General features: G+C 41.8%; 1 protein-coding gene and 1 long non-coding RNA gene across 4 annotated transcripts in view; one reads left to right on the top strand and one right to left on the bottom strand.

The window, feature by feature from the left end:
- LOC131485059 (uncharacterized) overlaps window positions 1-8,592 on the bottom strand; it is an 87,365-nt gene extending 78,773 nt beyond the window's left edge. For both annotated transcript variants that reach the window (XR_009248605.1, XR_009248604.1), the window contains exon 1: window positions 8,537-8,592. This is a non-coding gene — a long non-coding RNA (uncharacterized LOC131485059). The remainder of the gene's footprint in view (window positions 1-8,536) is intronic.
- A 166-nt stretch (window positions 8,593-8,758) lies between these two features.
- Window positions 8,759-12,694, top strand: part of REL (REL proto-oncogene, NF-kB subunit) — a 53,134-nt gene continuing 49,198 nt past the window's right edge. For both annotated transcript variants that reach the window (XR_009248602.1, XM_058684007.1), the window contains exon 1: window positions 8,759-9,099. Coding sequence is in view for 1 of the 2 variants with exons in the window: in XM_058684007.1 (XP_058539990.1) it covers window positions 9,090-9,099 (10 nt within the window). In the remaining variant the exon portion in view is untranslated. The remainder of the gene's footprint in view (window positions 9,100-12,694) is intronic.

Below are 12,694 nucleotides of genomic sequence, written 5' to 3'. Positions count from 1 at the left end.
CTAACCATCATCAGAGCTTTCAGCGAGTTGAAATCTTTTTGTTGGTGGAGGGTCTTACTTTGATGTTAATGGCTGCTGACTGATCAGAGTGGTGGTTGCTGAAGGTTGGGGTGGCTATAGTCATTTTTTAAAACAAAACAATGAAAGTTTGCCACATTGATAGACTCCTTTTTTTGTGAATGATTTCTCTGTAATGTACAGTGCTATTTGATAGCAAAATGTGAGATCATGACCTGAGATGAAATCAAGTCAGAGTTTTAACTGATTGAGCCACCCAAGTGCCTTGGCATTGTTCTTTTAATTTTAGCCATTCTGATGAAGGTGTAGCAATATTTTATTATGAGTTTTGTACACAATTCCCTTTTGACTGAGCACCTTTTTATATGCTTATTAATTATTTGGCTATTCTCTTTTGTAAAGAGACCTGTTGGGGTCTTCTTGCCACTTAAAAAATTGAGTTATCTTTTTCTTACTGATTTGTAGAGTGGATAGGAGTATGTTAGTTGGATCCCATGGGAAGCAGATACCAATATGAAAGGATCAATGAGGGGCGCCTGGGTGGCTCAGTCGGTTGAGCAGCTGACTTTGGCTCAGGTCATGATCTCGCGGTCCCTGAGTTTGAGCCCCGCGTCGGGCTCTGTGCTGACAGCTCAGAGCCTGGAGCCTGTTTCGGATTCTGTGTCTCCCTCTCTCTGACCCTCCCTTGTTTATGCTCTGTCTCTCCCTGTGTCAAAAATAAAAATAAAACGTTAAAAAAAAAAAGATCAATGCAATTGATGTATTGGGGGAAATGCCTATGAAAAATAAAGGGGAGAGAAATAAAGGAATAGGCAGGAAGAGTCTTCAGATGCAGATCTGACACTTGTGAAAAAGGAAAAGGAAGGAGAATTGGGTAGGAATACAATCAGATTGAAGTACATCTCTGAGAAAGTCTTAACCAGTCCAATGAGAAGCTCTAACACAACAGCTCCCCATAGAGAAGTTCTGTACTGGTTGGAGATAGTGAGCCCTTGTCCCACAACTGTGCTTATAACTGGCTAGATGTTTCTAAGGAAATGTGTGTACTTGGCTTGCAAGCTGAGGTAGATCTTTTCTAGAAGTGAAATCTAAGCAAAGTAACTGATGGACACCACAGAATTCTTTACCAGATGTATGTATTGCAAGTATCTTCTCCTAGTATGTAGCTTGCCTTTTTATTCTTAGTGGCATCTGTTACTTTTAATTAAGTCCAATTTATCTATCTTTTCTTTGTTATTGCTTTTTGTACATTGTTCAAGAAGTCTTTGCCTTTCTCAAGTTCATGAAGGTATTCTCCTATGTTTTCTCCTAGAAGTTTTATCATTTTGCTGTTCACATTAAAGTCTATGATCCATTTTATTTTATTTTAATCTTTTTTACGGTTTATTTATTTTGGGGGGGGGTGCAGAGAGAGAGGGGGGAGAGAAACCCAAGCAGACTCCACGCTGTTAGCACAGAGCCTGGCACAGTGTTTGATTCTACAAACAGTGAGACCATGACCTGAGCCGAAATGAGGGGTCAAACACTTAACCAAACTGAGCCACCCAGGTCCCCCCATAGTCTATGATCCATTTAAAAAAATATTTTGGGCATGGTGTAAGGTTAGGTTCAGGTTCTATTATTTTCCAGATGACAAATTTTTCCCAGCACTAATGAAAAGACCTCCTTCCCTCCCCCACCCCCCTGCCCCCACCTGCAGTAGAGACTGTTCTAAACAAGTGACTGTATATGTATGGGTCTGTTTCTGGATTTTCTAGTCCAGCCCATTATTCTATTTGTCTAAACTTGTGCTAATATCATACTATCTTAATTTCTGTAGTTTTATAATAAATTTGGATATGTGGTAATGTAGATTCTTCAGCTTTATTCTTCACTATTGGCTTGGCTATTCCAGGACCTTGGCATTTCTCTATATATTTAAGAATCACCTTTTCAATTCCAACAAAAATATGCTGCAGTTTCAATTGGGATTCATTAATTCTATAGACTAATTTGGGGAGAACTGATATTTAAACAATATTAAGTCTTTCAATCCATGAACATGGCATGTTTCTAGAGAGGAACTTCTAGGTAGAAGGGAAAGTAAGAACAAAGGCAGATGGACAAGAAAGAGCATAGCTTCTGGGATATGAGAAGCTACAAAGCAGTTGATTGAGGTGTAAAAGTGCAAGGCATGGAATGCAGAAGATGAGGCTGAAAGATGTGCATTCATACTAAAGACTCAGGTGACAATGGATTTGAATAGGTTCGAATGGCTTTCACAGGGGTTAAAAGTGTAGGCAGGGATAATAGTTAGGAGACCATTCCAGGAGTTTAGGTGCGATATAATGAAGAACATTGACAATGGCAATCAAAGTGGGAAAGAAATGGATTCATATTTTATTGGTAAAATCTGCAGTACTTGGTGACGGGATGTTGTAGGGTAGATGGGAGATGGTGAGAGTCAGAGATGGCTCCCAACTTTCTAACCTGTGTCTGAGTAGATGGCGGTACAAAGAATATGTGAGTAACAGTAAACCTGGGAGAGAAATGGTGAGTAGGTTGAGGTTGGCATGCCGATAGGGCTCCCAGTGAAGTGTCTGGAAGACAACTGGATACATATGGTCCTGGAATCATAGGTAAAATCATGAGAATGGATCAGATCACACAGGGAGTATGTGTGGGTTGAGAAGTATTAAGCATCCTTCCCTCATATTCTCAGTGAAACTTAAATTTTCCTAATTCTTTGTCTTCTTTTTCAAGACAATATTGCCCATTGATCTTCCCTGGGTTAAAAACCATATAAAGGGGTGCTTGGGTGGCTCAGTTGGTTAAGCATCCAAATCTTAATTTTGGCTTAGGCCATGATCTCACAGTCCTGAGATCAAGCCCTGCATTGGGCTCCATGCTAGATGTGGGACCTGCTTCAGATTCTCTCTCCTTCTCCCTCTGTCCCTCTCCCCCACTTTTTCTCTCTCTGAAAAGCAAACAAAAACCATATAAGAAATAGTGTTTACTGGTCTGACATTACGTTTATGACCACAAGTTTCAAATAGTCATTCAGTACAGCAGAAATACCTTCTAAAGTTCCACTCTCAGAGACCATGTTTTTGGCTTCTCCTCTTCCTCCAACCTTCTATTCTCTCCTTGCCCTCTACTCTCAGTTGAATTTTACCTCATAATTTACTAAAAAAAAAAGGGGGGGGGGAGAAATTTGACTACCTCATTTTTATTTTTATTTATTTATTTATTTTTAAAATTTTTTAATGTTTATTTATTTTTGAGACAGAGAGAGACAGAGCATGAACAGGGGAGGGTCAGAGAGAGAGAGAGGGAGACACAGAATCCAAAACAGGCTCCAGGCTCTGAGCTGTCAGCACAGAGCCCGACGCGGGGCTTGAACTCTCGAACCGGGAGATCATGACCTGAGTCAAAGTCAGATGCTTAACCGACTGAGCCACCCAGGCACCCCTGACTACCTCATTTTTATACCATCAAGTGTACCAGGTTCTCTGCATCCTCTCTGCCTTCCTTCTCATTACCACAGAGGAGTCCCCATTCCAATCTACAGCCAACCCTGTACATCTGTCCTCTACATTTCACCCTTTTTCCCTGCCTCACTCATTAGCCCCCTTCTCTCTATCATCAATTTCTCCTTTGCTGCCAAGTCCCTTTCATCTTTATACAAATATGCCTTAATATCACTCTCTATAAACAAAGCAAATCTTCAGTGCCAGAGACTGCTAGTGCTCACTGATACTCATTTTATTTTCTTCTTCCCGAGCATATAGCTAAATGCTATTTCTCAAATTCTATTTTTCAGCCTCCTTGTGGAAGTCATATAGAAAGTAAATTGTGACTTAGTAATGTACTCAACTTTCAGGCCTGGCCCATAAAAATCTCCCATGTATGATCCTCTACTCTCTTTTCTTTTCCAGGCTGATTTTGAAGGCCGCATGTTGATGCTACAAGACTGAAGGCATCTTCCAGATTACTCCTGGAAGAAAGCCACTCAACTCACACTGGACTGTGACTTGAATAATAAACAAACTTCAATTGTGTTAACATGTTGAAATTGTGGTTGTGAGTGACAGCCCTTAGCCTCATATAGTTCTGCATTCCCCCTCCAGTTATTGCCTCATTTCTGTTTCCTTTAACACTCTTGAAAAGGTTGTCTGTACTCCTTGTTTTTATCATTCTCCTCAACCTCCTCAAATTCAGCTTTCATCCCCACCATTCCATTGACATGGCTCTTATCAAGGCCATTAATGACCTTCATCTTGCCAAATCCAAGGTCCTTTCTTTATTCTATCTTTTTCAATCTCTCAGCATCATTTAACACAGCTGACCATCTCCATTCTTTCTGAAACACCCTCTGGGACATCATAGTCTCTTGGTTTTCCTCCTGCTTCACTGGCAGCTCCTTCTTCTCTACCAGTTCTCTAAGAATTCAAGGATCCCAGGGTTCTTTTTCATATTTTTTCCCCTCTATCTACACTCTATGTTTAGGTAGTCTTATCCCAAATGAAATGCCACTGATTCCCAAATCTTTATTTCTAGCCCTGACCTTTTCCCTTAGCTTTTGTTCTGTATATTCCACTGTCTACTAGGATGTCTACTAGGCATCTGTAACTTAACATGTCAAAAACACAACTCCTGATTTTCCCTCTCAAACCTCTTTCTTTACTAGCCTTCCTTTTTACCTGGTTGCTTACACCAAAAATGTGGGAGGGGTGCCTGGGTGGCTCAGTCGGTTAAGCATCCGACTTCAGCTCAGGTCATGATCTTGCAGTCTGTGGATTTGAGCCTGGAGCCTGCTTTAGATTCTGTGTCTCCTTCTCTCTCTGACCCTTCCCTGTTGATGCTCTCTTTCTCTTTCTCTTGGAAATAAAAAAATATAAACATTAAAAACAATTTTTTTAAAAATGTGAGAATTGCCCTTGTTTACTTTTCTCCCTACTCCTCCCTACATCCAGTCCATCACCAAGTCCTTCTGCCTCGGTCATCAAAATAGCTTACTAAATTTGACTTCTTTTCGCGATCTCCTCTGCTAAGACACTAATCCAAAGCACTTCTTTCATTTAGACTACTCCAACAGCCACCAGGTAGTGTTCACTAACTTTAACATGTCAGCCTGAGTAAACATCTCAAAATGTATTCATAAATCAATCACACACAACACTCTCCAATAGCTTTCTGTGTGCTACTGGAATTAAACCTCATCTTCCTTATCATCATCTACAAAGTCCTAGAGGATCTGGCCCCTGCTTACCTCTTCAACCTCATTCTGTTTGCGTTAGTCCTCCTGGCCTTCTCTCCATCCCTCAGGTAAGCTCTTACCAATCTCCAGGATTTGGTACTTGCTATTCCTCTGACTAGAATGTTCTTTCCCTGAATCTTCCTGTGGATACCTCTTTCTGATCACTTAGGACTCAGCTCAAATGTCACGTCTTCAGAGCATCCCCATCCTCAGTCATATACTATCCCATTGCTTTATTTTCTTTACAGCAACAAAAAAACAAAATACCTTCAGGATAGTATTTTAAAGGATCTTTTTTGATAATATGCTCGATGTCTTTCATGTGGGCCATAACTGCATGAAGGCAGATGCTCTGTCTTCTTTCTTAGTGTGTCACCACCTAAAGAGTACCTGGCACAGAATAGATATTTGTTGAACTGAATGAACAGTATCAACAACTGGGTGCCTTCGAGGAAAACTAGCATGCGCTATTCTCTTCTATAAGTGCCAATAACTAGCTGCCTATCATCTTTACAGTAATAAGCTCTTTTTTCTCAGCATAAGTCCCCTCAAAATCAAAATTACTACTTACCTTTGTTGTTTTTTAGTCCATCCATCACCTTGTCTTGCAATCTTTCTATCTTAAAAAATTAAGTGAGGGCACCTGGGTGGTTCAGTTGGTTGAGCATCTGACTCTTTGATTTCAGCTCAGGTCATGATCCCAGGGTGGTGGGATCCAGCCCCACATCAGGCTCTGCCCTAAGTGTGGAGCCTGCTTGGGATTCTCTCTATCCCTGTCTCTCTCCCTCCCTCTGCCCCTCTCCCCTGCTCATGTGCACTCTCTCTCTCCCTCACTCTAAAATTAAAAAAATAGGGGCACTTGGGTGGCTCAGTCAGTTGAGTGTCTGACTTCAGCTCAGGTCATGATCTCAGGGTTCTCTGGAGCCCCACATCAGGCTCAGTGCTGACAGCTTAGAGCCTGGAGCCTGCTTCAGATTCTGTGTCTCCCTGTCTCTCTGCCCCTCCCGCCCTCAAAAATAAACATTAAAAAATTTTTTTAATAAAAAAATAAATAAATGTATCCTGTACAACTAAAATATTTTCCCTTTTCAGATACGGACTGAACCTTTCAAAAGAGCGTTCCACTACTTTAAAAAAAATGTGAAAGGGTTAAAACAAATCTTTAGGAAGGTAAGATAATAAAACCCATAGCTTAGTCATATGACAAATTAAAAAAGCCCTGGAAATAAATATAAACATGCGGTCCTATTAATGAGGAGATTTAAATAAGTCAGTCTTTGAAAAATAAAAGATAACAATTGATTAGTTCAAAATTCTATGGTTGTTACTAAATCTCCTTAGGTACAACTTGTGAGTTTACAGATTGGAGTGGTGTTAGAACTGGTCCTAAGTACTGCAACTGGGACAGATTCTGTTCGGTCCAGAACTCTTCAGTAGACAAACATTATTATCCTCTATTAAGTTCAAGAGGCACCTAAAACCAATCAATTTCTGAAGGTGGAATATAAACAAATAGACACAAAATATTTTCCATTCCTATTTGTCATTCACCTTCCTAATGAATTCTTAAACATCTGTGCTAAGTTCTCCCTTACAGTTCTGATATTGGGGGTTGTAAGGTTAAATTCGTCTAAAAACTAAATTAAAAAATTTCCCTGGTACCAAAATGGACAAGAAATCTCACCTCCTTTCTTTTTACTCAGCAATTCCTTTAGAAAAATCGAAATTATAAATGATGTCTCTCTTTGAGAGGTATGTATACCTTTTAAAAAGCTAAATAAGCCTCTTGCCAGTTTTGAATCCCTCTAAGGTCTTTCTTAGGGGCCTTGAAATTACCTCTTTGAAATGCAAGCACCAGGGAGGACCCTGTCCCACCTCTTGGCCTTTGTGGGATTTTAAACCCCAGCTGTTGGCTTCCAGATGTAACTTCGTATTATTTTTTTCCTTTGGATAAAGACAGCAGGTCGGTGGTGGATTGTATCTGCCTGGCTACATAAACAAATGAGGGTTGTTGTGTCTTTCTTTTGTTTTTTTTTTTTTTTGTGGGTTTTTTTTTTGTCTTTACAATCTCTTTAGTGCATCACATGTTTTAATGCTTATTCAATAATAAAATTGTTTCATTCTTTCCTACTTTTAGCAGAGAGGATATTATGGAGATGGTAGATTTTATTTTTATTATTTATTATTTTTATTTGTGCGAGAGAGATATCGAGCGATCGAGAAAGCGAGAGAGCGAGAGATCGAGAGAGCGAGAGAGCGAGGGAGAGATCGCCCAAGCGTGGGAGAGGAGCAGAGGGAGAGAGAATCTTGAGCAGGCTCCACGCTCAGAGCGGAGGTCAACAAAGGGGCTCAATCTCACGACCCTGGGATCATGACCTGACAAGAGTCAGAGGCTCAAGGGACTGAGCCACTCAGGTGTACCAGATTTTATTTTTAATGATTTCCCCAACTGGGTCCTCCAGTTTCAGCACTTGTATAGCTGGCTGATAATCCCCAGGCCCCCTCCACACTTGTCTTAGGCAGTAAGGTATAGTGCAAAGACCACGGAATCAGACAACCCTGGGTTTAACCGTGCTTTTCATTTTACCAGGACGTAACTTCTCTGAAGTATTACTTCTTTTTTTCTCTGAAGTATTACTTAACTTCTCTGAACCCCTATCAACCTCATTTACAAAATTAGGACAATAATACGTTTTAAATGAGGTAAATAAACGGACACACAGGAGGTGCTTAGCACTCGAACGAAACAGAGTTATACCACACTGCCTCCACACACTAAACGTGTGTTCCACTCCCCCTCTTCTCGTGGGTATCTGTCAAATCCCAGGATAGCGTTTACCTCACTAATCTCGAGCACACTGCGTTAATAGGCAACGACCTCGCAGTGAGGATCTTCACAGCTGAAAAAGTTTTAGTAGGTAAAGTTGACAGAGCCCTCGCAATTCAAACAGAATGGGGGAAAATCAGGTTGCGGGGGTCCCCAAATGCAAATACGTGAATTACAAATGAATACAGGCGACAGCGCTTCCGCACTTCCTCTCCGGGCTCATCAGGACACCGCCCGCCGACGCGGGGGCGAAGATTTGCATGTACGAAGTTGGGAAGAGGCGGGGAACCACCCATCGAAAACCCCGGCCGCCGTCCCCCCCGGGGCCCCGGAGAGCCAGCCCCACTTCACCGCCCGGCCCGCCCCCAAGTGCTCCGGTGCGGCCGGCCCCCTGGACGTCACCGCACCTTCCCACCCTCTTCTGAACTTTAAACCACGCGCCTCAGAACAACCTGGAGGAGGGGGATTTCTTCCGAGCCGGCGGCTTTCACACGTTCAGAACAGTCACCGCCCGGCTCCCAGCGTTCCCCGCGCTCCCGAAGATCCCGCCTCCCACTTTCCAGACCCAGTCTCAAAGCATTGGGCTGCAGGGGGCGGGGCGGGGGGGTAGGGGCGGGGCGGAGCGCGGGCCTCCGGGACGCCCCGCCTCTCCGCCCCCGGGGCAGGCGGCGGTGCGGGGGTCTACGTCAGCCGCGGGAAATCCCCTCTCCTAGCTGCCCGCCCCTCTGCCTGGCCGGCCTGTGGCTCTGGCGGCGCTCCGCCCCCTACCCCTGGCTCCCGCACCTAGGAAGGGCGACTCTGGGTGCTCCGAACGCGAGAATTAAGGGGGTGGGAAGGTGTGAGCCGCAAACTCCGAGGAGGGCGGGAAGGAGGAGGAGGCCCCGGGGGTGGTCAGGGGAACAGGGGGTCTCGTCGGCAGAGTCCGTCGGCCGCCGGACCGACGCGGGCTGATCGCGGAGGTCTCGGGTCTGGACGCTTGGAGCGGGCGGCGAGGTGAGCGGAGCCATGGCCTCCGGTGAGTGTTCCAGGCGCGGGTCCGGACCGGGGGAAGGAGCTCCTCCGGACGTCGGAGTTTCGGGGGTCCCAGTTTTGGTTGTGCGCGTTATGTTTTAAAATCGTCTCATCTGGCAAATTGTCAGCCTTTAACAAGTTCCCCGGTTCAAGGTTTGCGTGCGAAATCAAAGTCACGCTCTGTAATTTGATGCCAACGATTTGATTTTTAGGATTAGGGAAGTAACAATTACCTAAATAAAGGAGGACGGATAGTTCTCGTATTTAGAAGTTGTTTTATGTTGAAATGGTGGTTATGTTTTAGAGCAGGAATGAAGAAGCTTCAGACCTCAGGAGTGCGCTACTTTTTTTTTAAAGTTTAATTTCATCAAGTGCCGAGAGGTGATCACTGATGTGTTGACAGTTGTACAAAATGTGGTGCGGCTTTAAAAGTCACCAGTGGTATCCCAAAAGCTTTTAAGTGGAAACGTTGCTTGAACAAAGTGGACAGTTTCAACTCTAAAGCGCGTACTTTCTGTTTTACGGAAAAGTCATTTTTTTTCTTTATTGGAAAGGAGTATTAGAACACCGGTGCTTTTAAAATAGGAGCAGGAATGAAAACTGTGCATCACTAATGTAGAAACTGATTTTCAGTTAATAGATGCGTCCATTTCTTGCTTTGGAGGGAAACGACTTTATCAAAAAACAGGTTAGAGGACAGGGGAGGGAGTGTCAAGTATGTAGCCGTGGTTTAGATCTGTTTGTAACCTAAAGGGAAGTAAATCGAGATTGTTCCAGTTGGACCTTTACAGGATGCTGGCAAGGTTCATGAGGCCGTTTCCCGGCAGAGGGAGCAGCTTGAGCAAGGCTGGGAGGCCTTATCGATAGTATTAAGTTAGCGCTGTACTAAGTGGCAGAAGAGGGGACCTTGTTTTTGCTTGACCCGCGTCCTCCCAAGTCCCTGGTTCAGTGACCCTCAGAAGGCTGATATCTAGCAGAGAAGAGGAAGTAGAAAGCATTAAAGGATTTTTTTTAAGGGTTGAGCAGAACAATGCCGTAGCTACTGCTGTAGGCCGAAAAGGAAATTGGGGTGGTTCACATGACATTTGATTTCACTTTGTCTGTGGTTTTCATGTGAGAATACAAGTGTAGTTTAAAATATTTCAACTTTCTCTTTACCCACTTCAGTGACCCCAAACTTTAAGATAATTTTGTAAATTTATAACTTCAAAGCACATTTAGAATAAAAGTGCAAAGATGATCTGAAATATTTGGCTAATTTATTATTGGTTACCAGAAAGAGATTTTGTGTGAAAGTAGTAAAGAAAGGTGAGCATTATAAATAAAAAAGGTCAGACTGCTGTCAACTTAACCAAACTTCATTCATATGTGGCTTGAATACAATACTTCTAATTATTTTACAAGGGAGAAAAGAACCATTTACACAGAGGGTAGCATAAGCCCCACAGCATTCAGGAAGACGATACAATTTAAATTTGTTTAATGGCACTGTATTTTGTGCTGTTGTGAGAGCTGATTCCCTAAATGGAAGGGGAAGAAATTTAAAGGAATGGAAAGCTGTAGAGCAGTTATCTCTCTTTTTTTGTTTTTGTTTGTTTTCTGGTTTTGTTTTTTGTTTTTTGTTTTTTGCCTTTTCTGGAGTTGCATTGAAATGGGACTATTTAAAATATAACAAGTTATTTGGGGCGCCTGGATGACTCAGTTGGTTAAGCGTCCAACTTCCGTTCAGGTCATGATCTCACGGTTTGTGGGTTCTAGCCCCTCGTTGGGCTCTGTGCTGACATTTCAGAGCCTGAAACCTGCTTCGAATTCTGTGTCTCCCTCTCTTCCTCTGCTCCTCCCCTCGCTAGTACTCTTTCTCTCAAAAATAAATAAATTAAGTAAATAAATAAAATATAACAAGTTATTTAAATTGGAATTCAGTTGTTTGAAAACTGCCAAGGAAATTTTTTAAAAGGAGTCTGGGTATATTTTCCTTAATCATTTGTACAGGCCTTAGAGAAAAAGATGCAGTAATTACAAATTCTTTTCCTGTTTTGAAGCAGTAATTGAACCGAAAGAGTAATAGGAAAAAAAATTCTGCTTAGTTTATCTTTGTTTAGTTTAGATTATTTGTATAAGGTAGTATTGGAACCTCAAAAAGTATTTTTATTGATTACCAAGCACTTTAGACCATGTCTTTATTTCACCGGATGTCATATGTAAATAGGTATGTGTAGTTGCATATGTTATCTGTATAACGTAAAAGTAGGAGATCATAATCTCATAGGCAAAATTATATAAGTACCATGAGTAACTGGGACTTTGATATGTTTATGATTCTAAATTTTGTTCAGGTAAATTACCAAATTAATTATTTAGGATTTCACAGATCAGGTTTGTTTGTTTGTTTGTTTGTTTGTTTGTTTTTAACACGTTGATTTTTCTGTCTTTTGGCACAATTAATTAGAACAGGTATTGCTAAGAAGAATGTTCCTTGTCCACTTAGGGTATGCGTAGGCAGTCATTACTCTTGTATATTTATGATTCTGTTTTGCTTAACATAAGCAAAATTAGCTATTTTATGTCTGAATTTAAGGCTTCTCATTGTTCCAGTAGAAAGTACGGAATGCTCTTAGGCACACATAGGTCTGTTTCCTAATAAGCAGTACTGTCTTTGGTAAAATATGTTTTAATATTTAGATAATTGATTTTTATTCGCAGTTTTCTTAAGTATAGTTCTGTTGTGTCATACAATAGGAAGTACATGAAGAAATTGTTTTTGTAAGCCACAATACTTCCAACTCTGTGGTGTGAGTTTCAAGAGAACTATAAGTATTTCTCTTGAGTAAGGGGAAAAAAAATCAGTGTAGGTATGATGCAACTTAATCTTTAACGATAAAGCTGGAAGCTGGAATTGGCAGCTAAAGCAAATGACTTTTTTAAGGAGAAGACTGCACACTGTAAACACGAAGGCTGTTTCAGACTTGCCACCCATGAAAACGTAGAGACAATAGTGGTATGAAAGAATGAAGGTACTGACAGAATGAAGTCGTATGATAGAGTGAAGGCACTGAGTGAGCAAAATGGCTAGGGAGGAATCATGATGAATCATAATTGGTCCCATCTGGGGTGTGTGTAGTATCTTTCCCAAATACAACTTAGGAGGCCCAGCATTTCCTTTTGTCCTGTCCTTCTCTCATCTGCGTTCTCTGCAAAGGATTGTGTTTGTAGGCACATGAGACAAATACTTGCATGGGACATACTTATACTAAAAACCAGTCAATATTTGTTTAATACTTTTTAAAATTGGCATCCTGTAATGTTTAGTTTTAAATTTGGCAGGCTTTTTAAAAATATATATTTATTTATTTATTTTGAAAAAGAGCATGCGCGCACAAGTGGTGTAAGGGGCAGAGAGTGAAGATACAGAAATCCCAAGCAGGCTCAGTGCTGTCAGCACAGAGCCCATCCGTGGGGTTTGATCCCACAAACCGTGAGATCATGACCTGAGCGGAAACGAAGAGTCAGTCGCTTAACTGACTGAGTCACCTAGGTGCCCCTAAATCTGGCAGTCTTAATCAAGACAGGTGATTTGGTATTGCCATTTATTTTCAATT

Source organism: Neofelis nebulosa, chromosome 9 (assembly GCF_028018385.1).
Source record: "Neofelis nebulosa isolate mNeoNeb1 chromosome 9, mNeoNeb1.pri, whole genome shotgun sequence".
Classification (NCBI taxonomy): Eukaryota; Metazoa; Chordata; class Mammalia; order Carnivora; family Felidae; genus Neofelis; species Neofelis nebulosa.
This window is presented reverse-complemented; position numbering and strand designations above follow the sequence as displayed.